The 24803-nt window shown below is 42.8% G+C and overlaps 3 protein-coding genes across 3 annotated transcripts; all 3 read right to left on the bottom strand.

The window, feature by feature from the left end:
* Positions 1–735: 735 nt before the first annotated feature.
* On the bottom strand, positions 736–5873 carry LOC115663669 (putative disease resistance RPP13-like protein 2). The gene is made up of 3 exons (XM_030585655.2): positions 2630–5873; positions 2449–2511; positions 736–961 (listed from the first exon to the last, which is right to left on the bottom strand). The coding sequence occupies exons 1-3, from the start codon at positions 5662–5664 to the stop codon at positions 928–930; spliced, it is 3132 nt and encodes a 1043-aa protein (XP_030441515.2). The 5' UTR covers positions 5665–5873; the 3' UTR covers positions 736–927.
* A 3281-nt stretch (positions 5874–9154) lies between these two features.
* On the bottom strand, positions 9155–13007 carry LOC115669330 (disease resistance protein RPM1-like). Its single transcript, XM_056320433.1, has 2 exons — positions 9827–13007; positions 9155–9248 (listed from the first exon to the last, which is right to left on the bottom strand). Exons 1-2 carry the CDS (start codon positions 12811–12813, stop codon positions 9233–9235), a joined length of 3003 nt encoding a protein of 1000 aa, XP_056176408.1. The 5' UTR covers positions 12814–13007; the 3' UTR covers positions 9155–9232.
* A 2957-nt stretch (positions 13008–15964) lies between these two features.
* LOC115666066 (oligopeptide transporter 7-like) lies at positions 15965–21700 on the bottom strand. The gene is made up of 7 exons (XM_056320593.1): positions 21687–21700; positions 20166–20458; positions 19653–19980; positions 18170–18739; positions 17407–17662; positions 17071–17253; positions 15965–16877 (listed from the first exon to the last, which is right to left on the bottom strand). The coding sequence occupies exons 1-7, from the start codon at positions 21698–21700 to the stop codon at positions 16263–16265; spliced, it is 2259 nt and encodes a 752-aa protein (XP_056176568.1). The 3' UTR covers positions 15965–16262.
* Positions 21701–24803: the final 3103 nt, after the last annotated feature.

The following is a 24803-nucleotide window of genomic DNA, read 5'->3' as shown; positions in this document are numbered from 1 at the left end:
GATGCTCACCAAGCGGTTGCAGAAGAAGCTCACCAGGAAAGATAAAAAGATGCTCTTCCAAACTTAGGGGATTAGTTTGAATTCAAAGCGCTGAAGTTCGCAGTTAGCCCACCGATTGTGGTCTCGCACAAAAGATATGGACAACATGGCCGAGAGTGCCAAAATCGTCACAAAGCTTGTTGGGGTTTTTTTTTTTAGCCAAAGGAAGCTTCCAAGGAGATGTTTGGCCTCAACTTCACTCAGCAATCAAGCACAAAATCTCATAGGTGGAAAAGTACAGTGGTGTCATTCTTGAGAAGCTTTGTTTTGGGCAGTTCTGCTTTTGCGGAATGGCGATGAAATCGCCCTCCAACTATCTAAGATGGTATGGCTTCTTTTTAATCGGTGTTATATTTGTGGTTTAGACGCAGGTCGTTGAGCAAAAAGCTCAGTAAATTTACCATGATCAGATGAAGGTTTGCAAGTCCTCTGACCAGTCCAGGAGGCTCTTCAACAGAGGTATTGGCATCTGATTAGTGCTAATTATACTGATATATGACGTTTCTATTTCTTCCATCCTATTATATGTTTTGTCATTTAAAAGCTTGTGGTTGATTAATTTAGTTATTTAGTTCATGACTCATGTGGTATGCGCTCATCGATGGTGAGCCCCCACCTTTTTTTTTTGTTGATCTTGTGCTTTTCTTACCTCATTAGACCGAGTGTATGCCGACATAGAATTGAAAAAAGAGTACATTGCATTAAATGAATATCATCACATCGGTTCATCGCATAATATAAACATTACATGAAATTGTTTCTTCGCACACCTAGAGAGAGAGAGAGAGAGAGAGAGAGAGAGAGAGAGAGAGAGAGAGAGAGGAGGGTGGGTGAGAGATGCAATAGATACATATGTTAAGCTCCGAAGATCATTGTAGTAGTTTGTATTCAAAGAGAAGTCGTTGCCTCATTATTGTCATCACTGTAGGAAACAAGAAACCACTAAATAAGTAAGCTTCACACTATTACACATGCACAATTACGCATAAGAAATTACCAAAAAAGTTTTAAACTTATTGCGCTTGTGCCAATTCAGTCATAAACTTTTCAATTATATCAATTGAGTCCTAAACCTTTTGATAATTTATCAATTTAGTCCTTCAGGCCAATTTTGATCTGAAATTGCCGATGTGGACGCTAGCCATCTTACATGATACGTCCGACGTGGCATGAACAATATTTACAATTTTTTATAAAATCGAAATTATTATTCTTTCTTATTCTTTTCTTTCCTTTTTTTTTTCTTGCCTTTCTTTTTCTTTTTCTTTCTCCCTCTACCGGTCACCAGATCTTGGCGACGGCCGGCAAATGACCACAGGCGAGGGTCAACCTCGTCGGGAGTTGGCTAGGTGCAACCTCGCCGAGATTTGGCGACCTCGAGCCTTGCCGGATCTGGTGAGGTGGAGCCTCACTCGAGGCTGGCAAGGCTCGAGCTTGCCGAGATCGAGCGAGACTTGACCTCGTCGACCTCGGGCAAGCTCCAGCCTCGCTCGAGGCCGGCCCTCTCCTGTGTCCGATTACCGGTAGTCGTTAAGGCCCGGCGATTGGTGGAGAAAGAAAGAAAAAGAAAGAAAAGAAGTGTAAAATTAATAAATAATAAATAAAATAAATAAATTGGAAATTCTTTTTAATAAATTGTCTACATTAGAATCGGTCGTGCCACTTAAAACAACCGCGCCATGTAAGACGATAGACATACACGTTAGTAATTTCCGGCCAAAATTGGCCAGAATGATTAAATTGACAAATTGTCAAAAGGTTTAAAACTCAATTTATACAATTGAAAGATTTGTTATTGAATTTGTAAGACTTTTTTTATAATTTTCGCCTACTACACATGCCTAGAGATTTCCAAATAATACTCCTAAAGGTGAAATAAAAACAAAAGCAACTTTGTAGATTTCTTCCTATATGAGAAGCTTCTTTTTTGGAAGCATGATACAGAACGTAAACGAGAGGTCTTAATTAGTGTAAAGAAATCTCTCATTATCTCTTCTTCAACGTCTTGTACGTGAGCTAGGTGAAAGGCTCATCCAACATGCGTAAGCTATGGAGAGTAAGGTCAGTTCCAAAGTTTACTTTTGAACCCAACATTAGATTCCACAAAAGTTGGATGCTACTGTCCACGTGATTTTATATTGTGATAATGGCTGGAAAACGTATAATAAGGACTCATTTCTACGAGTGATGTGATCGTTTACAGCGTAGAAAAATTGTGTTCTTTAGTAGGACTTATTGTAGCTTTCATAGATTCGTAATATGCATCGACTTAATCTGATGGAATGAGTGAGGGTAATTCTTATTAGATAAAAATCACAATCTTTCTTTTTAATCACTCATAAGCAATTATCAAGTCTACAAAATCAATTTTCATAAAGAACATGTTTGAGATTTAAAATAGTCACGTACCTGTCGTCCTCATCCGTGGATTCAAGCCTCTTGCTGTCCTTTTCAATCTCTCCTTTTTCTTCCCTGATTTATATATTTTTTTTAAAAAAAAGTAATTATTGAAATTATCAAGTGCATAAAAAAAAAACAATTTCATCATCAGGCTTAAGGAAAGTTTTTGAGATTTAATATTGTCACATACCCGTCGTCGTCTTCGTAATCGTCCGTAGATTCGGTAGTCTTGGTCTCTTTTTCCACGTGCAGATTCGTGGTCTCTCCTTTTAGGTCCCTGAGTTGGCTGACAAGAGCATCGCTTAGGGATATCTCCAAATCCCGGCGCCCCTCGATCCCTTCAACAGTTGTCAACCTCTCGAGGTGCCTAAACTCGAGTAGCATGAGATGTGGCATTGCTCCATTTTTAATGGTCACCTCCGCAAGGTTAGGCAGATTCCAAATCTTCAAGATCTTGAGGCTGGGAAACCCATCTTCGACGAACGTCATGCGTTCGCACAGGAAAGAGTTGGCCAAGAGCCTGAGCGTCCGCAGGCTCCTCAGGAGAACCCCCAACTGGTCCATCTCGTCTGCTTCCACCCTGGAACCCGACAGGGTCAAAACCCGGAGCGAGCCAGGCAAGAGCTGCGTCCAGATGGGTTTTTCGAGTCGGCCCAGCAAGTAGAGCTCCAACAGGTTGTGATGTCTTTCACCCAACGACAGCTTCGGTAACGGGCCTATCTGCGATTTGGGGGGCTGGGCTTGTTTTTCGGGCTTGTCTTTTTTGGCGGGATGGGCTTCTATTGCGGGTTCGGCTCCTTCCGCTCGCTCGGCGTCTTTCGCGGGTTGGGCTTCTTCAGCGGGCTTGGCTGCTTTCTTGGCTTCTGTCGCGGGCTTGGCTACTTTCTTGGCTTTTTTCACGGGCTTGGGTTCTTGGATCACCCCAAAGGTCAAGGACTGGAGATTGGTGAGGCCGAAGCTAATCCAATGTGCCACTGTTTCCACTGCGTCGCCCGAGGAGGGGTCCTTCTCCGAGTGTTGCAAGAAAAGCTTGAGCGTGGTGAGCGTGGTCAAGCTGCTCATGAGGTCCCTCATCAAGTTCTCCTTCACTTCACCGATAACCAGCCCGCTTAAGGTTTGGAGTTGAGCCAAGGCATTGACATTGTTGCTGCAAGCCTTGAGGATGTTCTCCAAGTCGATGTAGAACCAGTTGAGATGCAGGTGCCTCAGTTTCCTCGCCTTCCACAAGGAATTCGGCAGCCAAGTGATGTTCGTGTGCTTTATGTCGAGAGTCTCGAGATGGTGCAGATCTGCAACGGCGCTCGGGATCGAGTCCAACACCGTGGATCTCAATCCTAGGTACCTTAGGAGCACTAGCTTGTGGAGCACACCTTGCAGGTATGGCTTATACACACCCTCCAAATCAAGCACCCTTAGCAAGCTATAGCCAGTCTTGGACGTTGTCTTCCTTAGAAACGTCTTGATGTCTTTGGTGAGCATGCCGCTCCTCTGGTAGAACGACAGAAACGAACGGACGTGGCCGAGGTTCAAAGCGGGGTAGCTGCCGCCGCGGTCGTCCGTGATTATGTTTGTGTGCTCCGCAATCCACCGAATCTTGGTTCTTTCAAGCAATTGGGCCGCCAACTGTTGTTGCTGGCTGGTTGGGTCACGTTCGTTCCCGTCTTTCGACTTGCTAGCGGCATGTACATGGAGGAACCCCGTGCTCATCGCAATCGGGCGAATCATGTCATAGAGAGAGGTGAGCATTTGGCAAGCTTTGGGGGATCCATCCGCCCTCCAGCTCACCACATCGATCACATTCCTATCGGCGAGCTCCAGAATGAAGGTCTCTCCCACATCCTCGGGCTGCCTTGTTCTTTCCCTTTCTACGTCGTGACAATGCGAATCCAATAAGCCCTCAGCCAACCACAGCCTCACTAGCCTTCTTGTTGGAATAGGAAATCCTACGGGGAACAAAGCCATGTAAATGAAGCACGGTTTTAAATGGTCTGGCAATTTATGGCAACTCAATTGTAGTATATCTAACAATGTCGTCATAGAACCCTCTTTCGCCAACGCCGTGCGTTCATCCTCTCCAACATTGGACAGAAACCCACCGAGTAAGGATATATAGAGCGGCAAGCCACGACCAAAGCTTAGGATATCCTTCTCCTCCTTTGAGAGAACTCTATGCAACTTCCAAGCGAGCATCCTCTGGCTTTCGTCTTCGGACAATTTTTCTAGCTTGATCGGCGCTCTCGTGCCTCGATTCGTGTGCTGGGCTATTGAATCGTCCTGAGTTGTGGTAATTATGTGGCCCTGCGAATATAACGGGGAGCTCATCCATAACTCTTCCAAGAGTTGCATGTCGGACGGCTGCACGTCATCCAACACTATGAAATATTTATTTATCTGGGCCAATTTCCAGAGCAGCTTTGTCCTTATCTCAGCTATATTCATGTCCTTCATGCCGCCTGCAAGATTGTCGGCTTGCTTCAGAATCTCCAACAGGAACTCCCGCCGGTCCATGCCGGCCGATACACGGACCCAAGCGCGCCACTCATAGCCCATGTCCTTCGCTTGGTCGTAGGCCCATCTCGCGAGGGACGTCTTGCCGGTTCCGTGCTCGCCCCAAATCGAACTCCATTTTTCGTACTTCTCTGTTATTTCTATCCGCTTCCTTATTTCCTTCATCTGGTCCTCGCGATATAAGAAGTTTGTAGGCGCTTGCCGATCCCAGAAACTAGTCAGCCTCGCCAATTTTTGGCCTTGCCATGAAACACTAGCAAGGGAGGATGAACTAGCAGGTTTCTTTTTGCTCTTGCCCTCGGCCTCCTCCTTCAAGAACTTCTCATCACACAACGCCTCCATCTTATTCACCAGAGTGGACAAGTCGCTCCACAGCTTGTACTTGGAGACGAGCGCGGCCATCGGCCATGTGGCCATGTAGAGGGCCTTGTGCCTCTCGCGGGCCTCTCCGAGATAGAACTTGTCGATGAATTCCTCGGCGTCGTACATGGCTCGGCGGAGCCGGCTCGACCACTCCGTGGTTTCGGACGATCTGTATTGAGTGGAAAAGTGCACTTGGATCCTGGCCAGCTTCGCCTTGGCCTTCTTCGCACGGTTTTGCATCGGTAAGCACTCCGCACGCACCGGGTGAGAGAGCAAGATATCTAGTTTCTGCAACAGGATCTGGACGGTGGCTTCGTCGACCATCGTGCAGCTTCTCGTGTCGGAAGCAGCCATGGGTAATCAATATGTTTGTTTCTAGCAAGGTCGTGTGGGTGGGTGGGTGTGTCAGTTGGCTAGTTTGCTTGGATCGAATAAATTTGTGAGGTCATATTGTTCACTCTCTATGTATATATTCTTCATTTTTCTATACTTTTCTTTGTTTGGCCTCTTCTTTCTACTACAAGCAGCTTTGTTTAATTCTTTGCTTGCACGGAAAATTATCCAAAAAGCCCTAAATCTATTGCATTTACCTTCTGCATTTGTGTCAATTCAGTCCATCCGGCCAATTTTGCCAAGCCAGTACTAATGTGGATGCCGGCTGTCCGATTAATGTTGATGTAGCAATATTTTAATATTTTTTGAATTTTTTTGTTTTTGATTTTTTCCTTTTTTTTTTCTTTTTTTCCTTCTTTGTTTCTACCCATCTTCCCTCTGGCCAAAGGTGAGGTCCGGCGAGGTCCTCTAGTGAAGCTCGCCCCTACCGACCACTAGTGAAGCTGACCTCATCATCGCTGGGCAAGGGATAACCCAGCGACGGCGAGGCTACCTTGCCTCGCAGGGTCGGCGTCACCTTGGCTAAGAAAGCATCCCCCAGCCAGGGGCTGGCAAGGCCGAACTTGCCTCCAAATTGATTTCTTTTTTGTCTACATATTCTTTGATTGTGTTTCATATTTTGTTCATTTTTTCTGTGCTTTTCTCCAAACAGGTACCTCTCCTCCGAATTGATTCTTGACCGAGGGAAAAGAAAGTATCCGGTGCTTTTTTTTTTTTTTGGTAAAGGAAAGTATCCGGTGCTTTTTTGTTTGGTAAAGGAAAGTATCCGGTGCTTTTTTTTTGGTAAAGGAAAGTATCCGGTGCTTTTTTTTTTGGTAAAGGAAAGTATCTGGTGCTTTTGTCATCGGTAGTTTAAATAATTAACAAGCCAACCCAATTTTGTTGAAGTTCAGACTCGAAGATGAGAGAATCAGAGAGGAGACACTAGGTTCGGCCGAGAAGACGAGAAGAGTTCGCATATCTGATATATTAGCGATGTGATGAATTGTTATCCGGCAGCTTATTATAATCTTAACTTATAACCTACCACATCATTTAGTATGTCCACTTACTAAGATTATCGCTACAGGCGGTCTTGCAAAATTTTCAAATTTTAAAGTAGTAAAAAGTTAAAAGAGTGGAATAAGGAAGTCATAAGAACCAGCCTTTTTTGTCCCCTCAAGCTAACTATGTTCCTTTGTCATTCTTTGCTTGGACTTGTCTTATGGGTATAAGATGCTTGTACCTTTCCATGATCTTGTTTTCACTTTATCTTTTCAACACGGTTGGAATATGGATGTCGTTCCTCAAAATACTCGCACTTCAGCCGAACATTATAGTAAAAGAAGATATAGTCTTTTGTTTGATATTTTCCGGACAATCCACCTGCATGTCACTATAAATTTCAGATGGCTATATAGTTGTTAAAACATAATGAAATCAATTAACATTGATGATAGTATGTAGTTCAGGTCCGTCAAATAGGTGGGTCGAGTAAAAAATGATTCAACCCAAATTAACCCATTTATATGCAATATAAGTTTAATGACTTGTACCTGACCCGGCCCGATCCGTACCTAATCCATACCCAAACAATTCACCAAAATACTTATATAGTTAATCCAATTCATAAAAATCCATATCATCTAGTTAACCTTTTTTTGATCTTGTTAGTTGTCAGCGCTACTCTCTCTCACTCGTCTTTCGTAAGGATCGAACACATATGTGACGCCCCTGAACGTCACACACAACACATGTTCTTTCCGTTTATACTCATAATTATTATTACGCATGCTGAAGCACACTAAACATTCACAATATCCGTACAAGAGATCACACAAGTTTAATAATATGCATACTTCCATTCTTATACAATCGCTAGTGGATATTATCTTTCTACAACATCCAATGCAAACATAAAATACATAAGTCCTGGGAAGTGTTGGGGTGACCTATCTCCATCACTATACTCCTATGCCCCAAAAGCCTACACGTACAAAAGTCAAGCTATCCACTACGGGTCGACCACTTTGCCCCTCGACTCTTCACTGTCAATATTCATGTACCAAGCAAGGAATCGATGAAGGACCTATACGGTGGAACTACACTTATAGATACTACTGCAGATCCAAATATAAGCACATCTTCATATACACAATCAAAATGCATAGGAGCTCCAAAAAAGCAACGACGGTGGGCGATCTATCCTATATATTTGGAAAAATAAGGAGTGAACCAAAGCCCAACAAATGAAATCTCGGAATCTAAGGTAGGAAATCCACTCACCACTCAACATGATACCAACAAACAAATGGACACTCCTAATCTTTCTTTAATTTTTCTGAGGTCTTTCCAGTCAAGAAGCAAACCCAAAGCAGAAGGCGATGGCTTGAATTGCTAAACAAAACGGCTCATCCCTAACTATCTAGACTGCTTATTTTTGAGCTAGTATGAGCTGAACATATATCCGAAATCTAGTCCTTGAACAGAGGATATGGAAAGTGGCCTTGCCCCTTTTGGGGATCTTTACTTTTGAAAAGATATGTCAAAGGGATAACCAGAAACGCGATTCTCATTTTTTGAATAAATGATCTTGAATGGTTCCATTATAAGCTAGAACTGTGATCTTACATTTTGTTCGACAATTGACTCGAGAAACCTTTCTCGAAGTCAAGTCTGTCTTACTTCTTACCATCACGAATCCGAATGTCATGTTGAGCGACGCGGAACTTGCACGCTTTCTCTAATCAATATGGGACGAGAACATCATCTACGAAAGTATTTGGTTTTTCTAGTAATTCTAGGATACCGAAGAGGAGCCGTAGCCATGAGCTCCGATCTCCTTCTGGACTGCTCACGAATCACGAGAAAAGAAGAAGAAGGAGGGAAAATTCCCGAGAAAGTTGGAGGGAAAGTACTGAGCGGAGCCGAGACATCTTCACGGCTCGCACAGTACATTATTCGTCGTGCACATATTTAAAGGACAACATATAAGGATACCAAAAGAATTAAATGAATTTCAGCACGAATCATATTACAACCTCGAGAATTCATATATGTTGGTGATTTCCTAAATCTATTACTTACAGGAGTAGGATTGAATACAAAAAGGGGCGATTTCGAGACGACTCTTTTCGAGGTGATCTTAAAAAATAGCTCTTATATGTTTTGCCATTTAAAAGCTTGTGGCTGATTAATTTTGATTAATTTAGATATTTAGCTCATGACTCATGTGGCATGCGCTCATCAATTGTGACTCCCTGATCTTCATTTAAGCCCTTTTTTTTTGTGTGTGGCTCTAGTGCTTTTCTTACCTCATTGGACTGAGCATATAACATAGACGCCTAGGACCGATGAAAGAGTATCTTGCTTTACGCGAATGTCATCAAGTCAATTCATCACATAATACAACCATTACATGAAATTGTTTCTTCGCATACTTTGGGAGAGAGAAAGGGGGGGGGTGGTTGTTGGGGGGTTGGTGGAATATATACATACGTTTAGCTCCGAGGATCATTGTAGTAGCTTGTATTCAAGGAGAAGCCGTCGCCTAATTATTGTCATCCCTGTAGGAAATGAGAAACCATTAAAATAAGTAAAATTCACAATTGAACACGCACAGAGATTGCCAAATAATACTCCCGACGGTGAAAAGAAAGCAACTCTGTAGATTTTATTCCCACACAAGAAGCTTCTTTTCTTGAATTATATGATACGGAACGCAAACGAGAGGTCTTAATTAGTGTAAAGAAATCTCATTATCTCTTCTTCGGCGTCTTGTATGAGAGCTAGGTGAAAAGCTAGCTCACTCCACATGCATAAACTATGGAGAGCGAGGTTGGTTCCAAAGGTTACTTTTGAATCCAACATAGGGTTCCACAAAGGTTGAATAATACGTCATGGTTATTTTATATTGTGATAATAATTGGAAAAAAGTATTATACAGACTCATTTCTACGAGTGATGTCATAGTTTACGGTGCAGAAAAATTGTGCTCTTTAGTAGGACTTGCTATAACTTTCACAAATTCGTAATATGTAATGACTTGGTCTGGTGGAATGAGTCAAGGGAATTATCGAGCCTGTAAAAACATTTTCATCATCATGTGTAAAGAACATGTTTGAGATTTAATATTGTCCCATACCTGATGTCGTCGTCCGTAAGTTCAGGTGTCTCGGTATCTTCTATTTTGTACGCATTCGTTTCTGTTCCCATGTCGATCTTCATATGGTCAACAAAACCCGGAGAACCCTTTTTGACTACCTCCCATATATTCTCCAATTCCTTACACTCCTTGATCCCTTGGACATTCTTCAACACATCGAGGCGCCTAAAGTCGAGTTCTTTGAGATGTGGCATTGCTCCTTGTTCGATGATCACCGTATCAAGCTCAGGCAGCTTCCAAATCTTCAAGATATTGAGGCTTGGAAACCCGTCTTTGACGAACGTCAGTCTAGTGCCTACGAAAGAATTGGCCAACAGCCTGAGTGTCCTCAGGTTCCTCAGGAGAACTCCCAACTCGGGCATCCTGTGAGCTTCCACCATTGAACCCGACAAAGTCAAAACCCGGAGCGAGACTGGCAAGAGCTGTGTCCAGATGGGTTTGTTGAGTTGGCCCAGCAAGTAGAGCTCCAACAGGTCGTGATGTTGGTTAGCCAACGACAATTCCGGTAACGGGCCCATCGGCAATGTCGCGGGCTTGGACTCTTCCTTCGTGGGCTTCGATTCTTTCTTCGCGGGCTTTTCTTTTGTGGGGTGGGCTCCTTTCGCGGGTTCAGCTTCTTCCGCGGGGTTGGCTTCTTTCTTCGGTTCGGCTGCTTGGATCACCCCAAAGGTCAAGGACTGGAGATTGGTGAGCCTGAAGCTAATCCAATCGGCTACTGCTTTTCCTACGGCGCCTGACGTGTCCCCACCCGAGCGTTGCAAGAAAAGCTTGAGCGTGGTGAGCGTGGTCAAGCTGTCCATGTGGTCCCTCATCAAGTTCTCCTTGACCTCACCGATAACCAGCCCGCTTAAGGTTTGGAGTTGAGTCAAGGCCATGACATTGTTGCTACAAGCCTTGAGGATGTTATTCAAGTCGATGTAGAACCAGTTGAGATGCAGGTGCCTCAATTTCCTCGCCTTCCACAAGGAACTCGGCAGCCAAGTGATGTTGGTGTGCTTTATGTCGAGAGTCTCGAGATGGTGCAGATCTGCAATGGCACTCGGGATCGAGTCCAACACCGTGGATCTCAATCCTAGGTACCTTAGGAGCACCAGCTTGTGGAGCACACCTTGCAAGTATGGCTTATACACACCCTCCAAATCAAGCACCCTTAGCAAGCTATAGCCAGTCTTGGACGTTGTCTTCCTTAGAAACGTGCTGATGTCTTTGGTGAGCATGCCTCTCCTCTGGTAGAACGACAGAAACGAGTGGACGTGGCCGAGGTTCAAATCGGGGTAGTTGCTGTCGAGGTTGTCTGTGACTATGTTCGTGTGCTCCGCAAGCCACCGAATCTTGGTTCTTTCTCGCAGTTGGGCTGCCGGCTGTTGTTGCTGGCTGATTGAGTCACCTTCGCTCCCGTCTTTCGACTTGCTAGTGGCATGTATGTGGAGGAACCCTGTGCTCATCGCGATTGGGCAGATCATGTCAAACAGAGAGGTGAGCATTTGGCAAGCTTTTGGGGATCCATCCTTCCTCCAGCTCACCACATCGATCACATTCCTATCCGCGAGCTCCAGAATGAACGTCTCTCCCACATCCTCGGGTTGCCTTATCCTTTCCCTTTCTATGTCTTGACAATGCAAATCTAATAATCCCTCAGCCAACCACAGCCTCACTAGCCTTCTTGTCGGAATAGGGAATCCTACGGGGAACAAAGCCATGTAGATGAAGCACGGTTTTAGATGGACTGGTAATTTATGGCAACTCAATTGCAGTATATCCAACAATGTCGTCATAGAACCCTCTTTCGCCAACGCTGTGCGTTCATCCTCTCCAACATTGGACAGAAACCCACCGAGTAAGGATATATAAAGCGGCAAGCCACGACACTTGCTTAGGATATCCTTCTCCTCATTTGAGAAACTTTGACCATCGGATACTTTATGCAACTTCCAAGCGAGCATCCTCTGGCTTTCGTCTTCAGACAATTTTTCTAGCTTGATCTGCTTTCCCGAGTACTGGGCTATCGAATTGTCCTGAGTTGTGGTAATTATGTGGCCCTGCGAAAGTGCCGGGGTGCTCCATAGTAACTCTTGCAAGAGTTGTATGTCGGACGGCTGCACGTCATCCAACACTATGAAATATTTATTTATCTCGGCCAATTTCTGCAGCAGCTTTGTCTTTATCTCATCCATATTCAGGTCCTTCACGTCGCCTGCTACATTGTTGGCTTGCATCAGAATCTCCAACAGGAGCTCCCGCGGATCCATGCCGGCCGAGACACGGACCCAGGCGCGCCACTCATAGCCCATGTACTTCGCTTGGTTGTAGGCCCATCTCGCGAGGAACGTCTTGCCGGTTCCTTGCTCGCCCCAAATCGAACTCCATCGTTCGTACTTCTCTGTTATTTCTATCCGCTTCCTTATTACCTTCTTCTGCTCCTCGCGACATAAGAAGTTTGTGGGCGCTTGCCGATCCCAGAAACTAGTCAGCCTCGCGAATTTTTGGCCTTGCCATGGAACACTAGCATGGGAGGATGAACTAGCAGGTTTCTCTTTGCTCTTGCCCTCGGCCTCCTCCTTCAAAAACTTCTCATCACACGACTCTTTCATCTTATTCACCAGAAGGGACAAGTCGCTCCACAGCTTGTACTTGGAGACGAGCGCGGCGATCGGCCATGCGGCCATGTGGAGGACCTTGCTCCTCTCGCGGGCCTCTCTGAGGTGGAACTTGTCAATGCATTCCTCGGCGTCGTACATGGCTCGGCGGAGCCGCCCCGACCACTCCGTGGTTTCGGACGGTCTGCATTGAGTGGAAAAGTGCACTTGGATCCTGGCCAGCTTCGCCTTGGCATCCTCCGCGCGGGTATGCATCGGTAAGCACTCCGCGCACACCGGGCGAGAGAGCAAGATATCTAGTTTCTGCGACAGGATCTGGGCGGTGGCTTCGTCGACCATCGTGCAGCTTCTCGTGTCGGAAGCGGCCATGGGTAATCAATATGTTTGTTTCTAGCAAGGTCGAGGGGGTGGGTGGGTGTGTGTCAGTTGGCTTGTCTGCTTGGATTGAATAAATTTGTGAGGTCATATTATTCACTCTCTATGTATATATTCTTCATTTTTCTATACTTTTCTTTGTTTGGCCTCTTCTTTCTACTACAAGCAGCTTTGTTTAATTCTTTGCTTGTGGGGAAAATTGTTCAAAAAGCCCTAAATCTATTGCATTTACCTTTTACATTTGTGTCAATTCAGTCCATCCGATCAATTTTAGCAAACCGGTACTAATGTGGATGTCAACTGTCCGATCAATGCTGACGTAGTAATATTTTAATATTTTTTGAATTTTTTTTTGTTTTTGATTTTTTCTTTTTTTTTTCTTTTTTGTTTCTACCCATCTTCCCTCTGGCCAAAGGTAAGGTCCGACGAGGTCCTCTGGCGAAGCTCGCCCCTACCGACCACTAGCGAAGCTGACCTCGTCGTCGCTAGGCAAGGGATAACCAGCGACAGCGAGGCTACCTTGCCTCGCAGGGTCGGCGTCACCTTGGCTGAGAGAGCATCCCCTAGACCGGGGCTGGCGAGGCCGACCTTGCCTCCAAATTGATTTTTTTTTTGTCTACATATTCTTTGATTGCGTTCCATATTTTGTTCATTCTTTCTGTGCTTTTCTCCAAACGGGTGCCTCTCCTCCGAATTGATTCTTGACCCAGGGACAAGAAAGTATCTGGTGCTTTTGTCATCAGTAGTTTAAATAATTAACAAGCCAAACCAATTTTGTTAAAGTTCGGACTTGAAGAAGAGAGAATCAGAGAGGAGACACTAGGTTCGGACTCGAAGATGAGAAGAGTTCGCATATCTGATATATTAGCGATGTGATGAATTGTTATCCGGCAGTGATCGTGACCCGCTTCTTATATTCTTAACTTATAACCTACCACATCATTTAGTATGTCCACTTACTAAGATTATTACTACAGGCGGTCTTGCAAAAATTTCACATTTTAAAGTAGTAAATAAAGTTAGAACAGTGGAATAAGGAATTCATAAGAACCTGCCTTTTTTGTCCCCTCAAGCTAACCATGTTCCTATGTCATTCTTTGCTTGGAGTTGTCTTGTGGGTATAAGATGCGTGTACCTTTCCATGACTTCTTTTCACTTTATCTTTTCAACACGGTTGGAATATGGATGTCGTTCCTCAAAATACTCGCACTTCAGCCGAACATTATAGTAAAAGAAGATATAGTCTTTTGTTCGATGTTTTCCGGACAATCCACCTGCATGTCACTATAAGTTTGAGATGGCTATATAGTTGTCAAAACATAATGAAATCAATTAACATTGATGATAGTATGAATTTCAGGACTGCCAAATAGGTGGGTCGGGTAAAAAATGATTCAACTCAAATTAACCCATTTATATGCAATACAACTTTAATGACTCGTACCCAACCCAACCCAACCTAGCCCGGCTTGACCCGAACTGTACCTAATCCATACCCAAACAATTCACTAAAATACTTATATATTTAATACAATTCATAAAAATCCATACCATCTAGTTAACCTTTTTTTGATCTTGTTAGTTGTCAGCACTACTCTCTCTCACTCGTCTTTCGTAAGGATCGAACACCTGTGTGACGCTCCAGAACGTCACATGCGACACGTGTCCTTTCCGTTTATACTCATAATTATTATTACGCATGCTGAAGCACACTAAACATTCACAATATCTATACAAGAGATCACACTAGTTTAATAATAAGCATACTTCCATTCTTATACAATCGCTAGTGGATATTATCTTTCTACAACATCCAAGGCAAATATAAAATACACAAGTCCTGGGAAGGGTTGGGGTGACCTATCTCCATCACTATACTCCTATGACCCAAAAGCCTACACGTACAAAAGTCAAGCTATCTGATATGGGTCGACCACTTTGCCCCTCGACTCGTCACCGTCAATATTCATGTACCAAGCAATGAATCGATGAAGGACCTATATGGTGGAACTACACTTATAGATACTACTGCAGATCCGAGCATAAGCACATCTTCATATACACAATCAAAATGAATAAGAGCTCCAAAAAAGCAACAATGGTGGGCGATCCATCCTACATATTTGGAAAAATAAGGGGTGAATCGAAGCCCAATAAATGAAATCTTTAAGTCTAAGGTAGGAGATTTTTACTCACCACTCAACATGATATGAACAAACAAGTGGGCACTCCTGTTCTTTCTTTAATTTTCCTGAGGTCTTTCCAGTCAAGAGGCAAACCCAAAGCAGAAGGCGATGGCTTGAATTGCCAAACAAAACCGCTCATCCCTAACTATCTAGACTGCTTATATTTGAGCTAGTGTGAGTTGAACATATATCCGAAATCAAGTCCTTGAACAGAGGATATGGAAAGTGGCGGAAAGTGGCTTTTGCCCTTTTGGAGATCTTTACTTTTGAAAAGATATGTCAAAGAGATAATCAGAAACGCAATTCTCAAATTTTTGAATAAATGATCTTGAATGATTCAATTATAAGCTAGAATCGTGATCTTACATTTTGTCCAACAATTGACTCGAGAAACCTTTCTCGAAGTCAAGTCCTACTTACTTCTTACCATCATGAATCCGAATGTCATGTTGAGCGACGCGGAACTTTGCCCGCTTTCTCTAATCAATATGGGACGAGAACATCATCTATGAAAGTATTTGGTTTTTCTAGTAATTCTACGATACCGGCATATTATTTTCTGCTTGCAGTTTTTGTAAGGATAAGATGTGGTCCCTTTTAAGGTTTAACAGGTCAGAACAAAATGATAAATGTCAAAAACTGATGGAACAGAAGCAGATGAAGACAGAAAGAAAGCGGGCCAGCTTGCAAATTCAGCTTCCTCAAACTGCCTGAAGCCCCTGAATTTACCAAGGTAGCGCCCACCACATTATGTCTCGGTCTGCTGCCTTCATGACCCAGATGTAGGCCCACTCGTCAATACTGAATAATGAATCTGAAGAATACATTCTATTTGGTGAGTAAAACAGAAATTTTGCACATAAAAAGAATAAAGAAAAAAGTACACAGGAACAAAAGGTGCTAAATTATGGAGTAAACAGAACGGAAAATGCGTGGTCCGTATCAGGAGCACACAGAAGTGAAAGACAAATGCGAATACGTTTCATCGATCATCGTTTTGAGAGGAGAAGAGTCTGATCATCTTCGACAGCAATGCGTTGAGGTCACTAGTCCAACACTACTGCAAGTTCTGCCAGGCAACTACATGCATCTTCATGTAAAGAATGGGAAAGATTAACCGTAATGATTGCCAATATCACAATTTCTCGATGGCAAATTTTGCAGTATCACATATCCACAAAATAAATAAGAGTCCGTGAATTACACATAATAGATTTTTATATGCTACATAATCCACAACTCAAATGATGCTTGGGATCAAAAGACTGGACAGCCTTCAACGACGACTCCTTTAGCTGTGGGGCAAGAGGCTAACGGACATCCATCAGGATCTTCACCCCACCAACTGAGGCTAACATGCTTCATTCCCAAACACATGTACAGGAGGACGGCCATGAAGGCCAACCCGGCATCAAGTGCACCCGATAGCACATAATTATGGCGACTCCACCAACCTCGATAGTATCGGTAAGCAATGAATCCCGATAAAAATCCGACGATGATCCAACTGGTGTAGTTAACGGCAGTAGCTGGTGGCATGCTTACTGTAGCACCGAGGAGCACGGGCATTGTGATTAGTCTAATCCACTCCTTGTCCGGAAAGGCCTTATTCGCAAGCCAAACAAGGAAAGGAGCTATGGCCCCTACCAAGAAGAACCAGTTGATGGCGGAGTATTGGCCGAGATCTCCAAATATCCTGCGGGGCCCTATCAGACCCCAAAGGACTGAAGCATAAAAAAATACATGGTCACCAGGGCAAGTCCACGGACTGCCTGCTGGAAGCAGCTCCCGGTTACATATGTCAGGGATTGTATCCATGAGCCACCACGCCGTTCCGAGATGCACTAATGCTGCAACGATGGTACCAACCACCTGATAGAAGATCAATTCTTACCTTAAGCGAAGAAAGGGAAAAGAACGAAATACCAGTTTTACAACAATTTCGGGCAGATTTCAAGTGTACAGAGATTAATTTTGGGGAAATCATTTCTTCCCCTCACCAGGAACCCATCAAACTAATATATAGTTCTATCACTTATCTTGGACGGGAAAAGATGAGACAAACCTGTGCCACAAACATCGCTCGAGGAGGAATTTTCATGTAGTGCCCCAGCTTGAAGTCTTGTAAGAATGTGATCCCCTGCTTCATACTGATGTACCCATAGACTTTAAACAGAATGTTCGCAACTGGGTATCCAGGGTAAATGTACCCAATGATAAATTCTGTGATGACATTTAAAGCTGGTGTCTGACCAACACACATGGAACTAATGAGAATATGCAAAGTATTAAGCTTAGAGTAAGAGCAAAGTATACGTAGTAATCATTGCCCCGCATATTTATGTATTCTATTGTAGAGAACGACTCATATAACATGTGCTTTAAAATGATGAATCTGCACCTGATTTGTCGTTGCAGTGATGACTCCAATAGGAAGAGTGAAAAAAAAGGCAATCGCACATGCTAGCAGAACACCCCACCACGGTAGTTGAAGCTGATCCTTGAAATACTGACATGTAAATATAGTTGCCGCAATATTTACCAAAAGAATACAAGTAAACCACCATTCAGGGACTTGCTTGTATCTTCTCATCAGCTTGGTGTGTATATCCATCTTCTTCTCACTAAAGGCAGACTTGCTCAGCAGCCATATTTCTCTAAAACAATAGCATAACACTAGATCATCTATCTGAGCATGGTAAATAAAAAATTGGAATTCAACTGGATTGGCAACAACCAAATAACTCTGTTCAATTAAAAGGTGTGGTGTCATATCAGAATAATGTCGTTTGTAGTAGAACTTAACCAACAAAGGAAGAACACCCTCCTACGAGGCCAACTATAGGTCCAGGAACAAGACAACTATAACACAGATCTCAAAGAACTGAAGCACTACTTGACTAGTTGACTTGGATTCTTTTTCTTTTTTTTAATTGAAAAGACATGGGATATAGAAGTGACCAAAATAATGCTGATACATGAACGTAAAATTTGCCATTTTGTTCACACGACACAAACAAATTCACTGCTAACATTTCATAATTGAATTTTACTTGGCAAGGCTGGTGTGGTGCTGCCACATCTGAGAAGTTAACCATACTCTTCTCATCACAATTTAGTTAATGAATAGCAAGCAATTGCGCAGCAAATATAATGCAACTTACTTTCCATGGAAGAGGAACACGTGAACGACAGTAGCAGTGAGGCAGGCAAAGCTGATGCCATAGTATACAGCAAAGAAAGTACACATATAGAGAGGACCCTCTCTTTCATATGCCTCGACATCCAAATGAAAGTGTTCGTCTATGATAGTCGCAATGTTGTATTCTTGTCCCGAAGATGCGAACAGGCTATCTGAGAATATGGGGAAAGTCCTGGATCTGTATATGTTGAGCCAGTAAGCAATAGGTGTGATGACATACACGACAAGGGCAAAACCGACAGCAATATTGGCAGTAGCAAACCACGGGCTAGCCAGTGGACTACCGAGATAAGAGGAGATGCTGGACCAGTCAAGTCCGATTGCACCAATCCCAAGACCATGGAGTCCAGAACCTAACTGGTGAGCTACAACTGAAGCAGGGAATATCCAGCAGATCCAAGAAAGAGAGGTCAACATTGGAAAGAGGTAACCTGGGAAGACATAGTAACTGAAGCTACAGATGAAGGCTATCAGGAAAAAATGGTTCCGCGTCAATCCGCCTTTTGGCCTCTGCTCTTTCTCATGGAGTGCTCTGCATTTGATTATAATGAGGTCGAATTATATGAGAAACTACAAAAAGAAAAGAGAATAAAACAAAATGTTTGAAGGCTAACAAAAGCAAATGTCATCGCCTGACTCCTTGTTTACCAGGACAGAAGCAGCTTACCTTGTAGTCATCTTCATGAATAAAAAGTCACGCTACAATAAATAAATATATATTCTAAAAATGATTGTTTGGAGATTGCAGTTCTCAACTGTGAATCTTTGACACTTCAAATCAAACACAATAGACACAATTTGCTGCTAATATTCGGATTGAGGATTTGCAGAGCAATGGGGGATGGGAGAGATGCTGCAAACTCAAGCCCTCTCTTCAACGAAGAAGATGAACAGTGCCATTGTTTTCTTTTCTGGTTTTATTTAATTTTAAAGTAATTTGTAAAAATCTACACCAAAAAGTAACCAACCAAACGCATTTGCTTTGAGCAAAATACCCTTGAGCCAAAGAGCCTTGGGAAAATGACTTTGCATTTTCTCAAAGTTGAACCAAACGGAGCTGAGACTTAAAAAACTCTCTGAACTGCGAGAATTTGGAACTTCAATAGCTATCAACTGCATTTAAATGGAAGTACCCCGTAAAATCGGGTCAGATAAATCAACCAATGGCATCAAGGCATGGGAATGGGAAAAGATCATGTTAAAGATCGTAGAAAATAGATTTATAAGAACACAAAAAGGAAAAGACAAGATATCAGTTTGTCCTCCTTCATCTTGTTTCCTTTCAATGATGTAGACTATGTTACACAGCATCATCCACATGTAAAAAAAAAAAGTAGTCCGAAACAAGCTATATTTAGCCAAAAACTAACTAAAATTAAAAAAATTTCAAGGCAAAACATGCTCATCAAACAACGTACTTGCCAATGAACGCAAGACCGACGCACCTGAACAACGAGACTTGCACCAGATTCTGGGGCCACCACATGGCGGCGGGCTCCACCAAGTACCGCCGGAACAGCCCGGCCCAGCCGAACCCCAAGACCTGCGTCGTCAAGACGACGACCAGCGCCACAAGAAACGACATCTCCTTCCGGTAGAAGATCTTGACGACGCTGATGATGTGAATCGCGTAGACGCTGACCGCGCCGGAGTTGGCAAAGATCGTGATCAGCACGTGCTCCTTGACGTTGAACGGCCCGGGGTTGAGCGTGAATTGCCACTTACTCCCCTCGAAGAACACCCTCTTCGTGATCACTCCGGCCATAAGGTGACCTAGAGGAAGGCACGCTCATTAGTCTGATTGAATGCGTGGACGTACAAAGAAAAATGGAACTCCATAGAAAAACATCACAGATGCAGATTACACACAACTGTAACTTCGTCTCAAAAGTCAAACTCAATCTGCTCTGAGACTGAACCGAACCGAACCGAACTAAACTCTCGAGTTCGAGGCCTACCGAGTGGGACGACGGCGATCTGAGCAGAGACGGAGGTCACTGAGAGAGGCTCGCGGCGGTACCAGAAGAACTGGTTGAGGAAGGAGAGCAGACAGCACGCCAGGGTACCGAGGACGAACGTGCGGAACGTGACGGAGGGGAGAGAAGGGTCGTCCCCGGTCGGGACGGTGAGCGCGACCTGCTCGACCGGGGAGCTCTCCCCTCCGGCGAGCACCGCCGCCGTCGCTGCAGAGGAGCCATGAGCTCCGTTGTCTTTCCGGACTGAGAAAACGAAGAAGAAGAAGAAGAAGAGGCTTTCCGGTCAGGTCTGGGAAGGGAAAATCACGCGAGAAAGTTGGAGGGAAAGTGAAAGAGCAAATCTTACTGAGCGGAGCAGCGACATCTTCTTCACTACCCGTCATCGGTGGGGGTCTGTCCGCTCTTTCAGATTCCGCCATTGAAGAGCCCATCCCATCATTTGATCACGAGCGGCTTCGGTTTGACTTTTGACTTCGGGTATGACAAAGTCGCTTTAGATTCGGTTCGTGATGACAGTGGTGACGGAGGAAACGGGAATCTCAAGACGGGATCGTGGCCGTTGCGTGAAGTGTAGCTCACGTAAAATTCATTTGATCAACGGCTGGTAAGTCGCTCGGGACAAAGAACTTCCCCGGGAATCGGACAAACGCGGGCCCCACCACCAGGAGTACGATGAAAAATTTTTGCTTTTTATAGAAAAGGAAGATGATGTACTTTCCACCCACCCCCCCCCCCCCGGCCTTAAGGCGCGAGACGCATTTGTCGTATTCTACCCCTACACAAATCAAAGAGATTTATTTTCAATTTATCTAATTGGCCTAATTTTTAAAGAAAACAGTACAAACTTTACACTTTTTTTTGCATTATAAAAAATCAATAAATTTTACTTAAATCCCAAACATAACCTGAACAATTTGAAAATTTCACATTGTCGAGGACAAATTTAGGACTTAAGTAAAAGTTACGACTTTTTGTTGAGATAAAAAAAAGTTCGGGTCAGAATTATCACTCAAAATAAAGTTGATGCTTTTTCTTTTTGAATTAGCCCCAATTTTATTAAAAAACATACACATTTTTATTTGAATACCAATTTTTCATGTCAAGCTCCTAGCTACACATTTATTTTATATTTTGTTGTTCCGTAAAATTTTTCACTCGTAAAATGTACAATTAAAATTAGACTGCGATTATTTCGCAAAGGGTGAATGACTTTAAAAATATTGTCTTATAAATGATCGCTTGTATTGCTTTATATAATTAGCCGGTGAAAAATATTTCCATCATCGATAATAAATTTATGTTTAAACATTTTTGCGGACGATAAAAATATTTTTTGGTCATTCGTTTTTGTAAGCAATACAAACGATCGTTTTTAAAAAATATTTTACAAATCAATAATTTTTTCGCGAAACAAATGCACTCTTATCGTCACGGAGTTAATATAAATAAAAGAAACACGTGTTGACATTAACATTTAAATATAAAAAAGTTGAATGAACATACGCTGCATTTTTCATCGTGGACATATTGAAAGGACGATATAAAAAGGAGAACATCAAAGGAAGTACTACAATTGCGTGAATTTTAGCATAAAAAAATTAGAACATCGATAAATTCATAGATGTTTTCATAATGTTTAAACCTATTACTTACGAGACGAGCTTTGAATAAAAAAATTGCGATTTCGAGATATCTTTTTCTTCCGAGTGATCTTGGAGATGCCTTTAGAGAAATTTGTTCAATTCCATTGTAAAGAAGAAAATAATGCATCATCTTAAATGGAAGAAATTTGCGTTTTATTGGTATCGAAATTTTCGTTAATTAGTATAAAATTATCAATAGACGAAATCACTTTTCTAATTATAAAAATAAGTTTTTCTTGCTTTCGAGAGAATAGATTATGTTCTTTGCTGTTTTTTTCAATAACCGATTTTGATTTTACTCAAGCCGTTTAAGCTATTTTTTGCTTTCAAAAGAAAAAGATTATTTAGGAGTGGCTTGAAAAATTATCAAAACGGTCTCGGGCTAGACCAACCTAGGCCATGGCCAACTATGAGTGACCAGAATCTCGAGCCACGATGCATTTGCCTTTTGAACCTCTGTTGGCTTGGGTAGGCCGAATGTACCGTTAGATCCACAATCCCATTATTTCGTCTCTCGACTCGAGTGATTTGCATCGTGAATTAAATTACGAATTGGGCCGGGAAGGTTCGAGATTTGCTATAGCTCTTAGCAATGGATGTCGCCAGACTTAATCGCGCGAGACCTAGACGTTTTTGGACGGACTTGACGAATGGCATTTAGCGAGAAAAACCGAACTCCACCTCACGACTTGTGAATAACAAATTTTATGACAAGTGAGTCTAGGCAAAAGTTTGGACCCGATCATAAGGCCCTACTCGTCACGGACGCGTGGTTTTGATATCATCCCTGCGTAAAAAGTCCAAAAACTGTTCCGTTTATGACTTGTTTGGAATATGTGATTTGATTGTATGTAAAATTCAAAATAGTTAGGTAGGGCCAAAAGAGATTATTGTTGAATGGCTTAGCAGGGGATAGTTGAGAAGTCACGTTTCAATTGCGTGCATTGATATGCAAACCGCTTTTTTCAATTAATTGTGTGAACAAGCACAGATTCATTCAGCCTTTCATCATCAACAATTGCATTTCAAGATCCCAGTTACTAACAACTATTAAGCATCACAAAGCACCCGGCATTATCCTCCGGTGCAACATTTTTTTCCTGAAATGTATATAATTAAATCTTAAAATACCGTAGAACCAATACCTCGTGTTGACACATACGAATCTGTCTTCGTGACTACAATTGAAATTCATGTCGAATGGCCGTTTTGTGGTTTGTGCCGATTCTTGTCGATATACAAGTTAAGCATTTTCTGTTGTCTCATATCATGTTGTTTTTTTTTGGTAAGGTAAGATTCCTCATATCATGTTGTTGATAAGGAGAATGCATAATAATATGATCATAATAATTTATTATGCTCACTGTAGAATGACTATGATTGTGTTGGTCATGTAGAGAGTAGGGGCGAGCAATTAGGTCCGTTCAACTCAGGAATCGGCCCGAACCGACACTTCCCGATCCGTTCAAGGTCGGTTCATAGGGGGACTGATACGGTTCTTGGTTCCAAAAATTTGAAATCAGTTTTGACTAATTCAGTTTCCTATATTATACCCAGAACCGGCCGGTTTTACCCAAGAACCTAGAAGGCCAATTCTAGGGTAAAACCTAGAAACGAACCATTTTATCCCTTACCGTAAGTAAATTTCCTTTATTCTTTTTTTTTAAGCTAGAAAATATTTGTTGAAATTGAATATGTTTGACATATTATACTCAAGAAAAAAGAATTGTACTCATGTTTGACACATGCATATTGTATATATAATAAAAGAAAAAAAATGCATGGTCTTAAATAGAAGAGATTTGCGTTTTTTTTGCATCAAAATTCTCTTTTATTAGTCTAAAACTATAAATAGACGGAATCAATAGTCTGATTATGAAAAAGAAATTTTTTTCTTTTTTTTGCTTTCGAGATGATATATTATATTCTCAATAGTTTTCCAAGTAATTGGTCCTATCAATAACGATCCAAAGGGAAAAGTGCCAAAAAAGTCCTAAACCTTTTGCATTGGTGCCAATTTAGTCCTAAACCTTTTTTTTGTACCAATTCAGTCCTAAACCTTTTGCATTGGTGCCAATTTAGTCCTAAACCTTTTTTTGGTGTCAATTCAATCCTAAAACCTTTTGCATTTGTGCCAATTTAGTCCTAAATCTTTTGTATTTATGCCAATTCAGTCATTCTGGCCAATTTTGGCCGGATTTTGCTGACGTGGACGCCGACCGGCCGATCACCGGCGCTGACGTGGACAACTTTAATAATATTTTAATATTTTTTTGAATTTTTTTTTCCCTCCCCTCCTCCTGCTGGTCGCCGGCGAGGGCGGCCTCGCCCAACCGCTGGCAAGGGCGAGCCTCGCCAGCGACGGCAAAGGTGAGCCTCGCCATGGCTGGTCGAGGCCCGACCTCGCCAAATCCGGCGAGGTCGTGCCTCGCCCAGCCGCCGGCAAGGTCGGGCCTCGCCTAGCCGCTGGCGATGCTCGCCCTCGCTAGCGACGGCGAAGGCGAGCCTCGCCATGGCCGAGCGAGGCCCGACCTAGCCGGCGGCCGGCGAGGCCACCGCCGCCGACCGGGCCGGAGGAGGGGAGGGGAAACAAAAAAAGAAATAAATAAATAAAAATTCAAAAAAATTAATATATTATTAAAGTTGTCCACGTCAGCGCTGGTGACCGGCCGGTCAGCGTCCACGTTAGCAAAATCAGGCCAAAATTGGCCGGAAGGACTGAATTGGCACAAAGACAAAAGGTTTACGACTGAATTGGCACCAATGCAAAAGGTTTAGGACTTAGGATTGAATTGGCACAAATGCAAAAAGGTTTAGGACTGAATTGACATCAAAAAAAGGTTTAGGACTAAATTGGCACCAATGCAAAAGGTTTAGGACTTTTTTGGCACTTTTCCCACGATCCAAACAAAGTTTTCACGTGAAGAACTATTTTTGCTTTCAAAAACAGAAAATTTGTTTATATAAATGTCAAACG

Source organism: Syzygium oleosum, unplaced genomic scaffold (genome assembly GCF_021117445.2).
Source record: "Syzygium oleosum isolate NSW1041296 unplaced genomic scaffold, Sole_v2.1 Sole_v2.20, whole genome shotgun sequence".
NCBI lineage: Eukaryota > Viridiplantae > Streptophyta > Magnoliopsida > Myrtales > Myrtaceae > Syzygium > Syzygium oleosum.
This window is presented reverse-complemented; position numbering and strand designations above follow the sequence as displayed.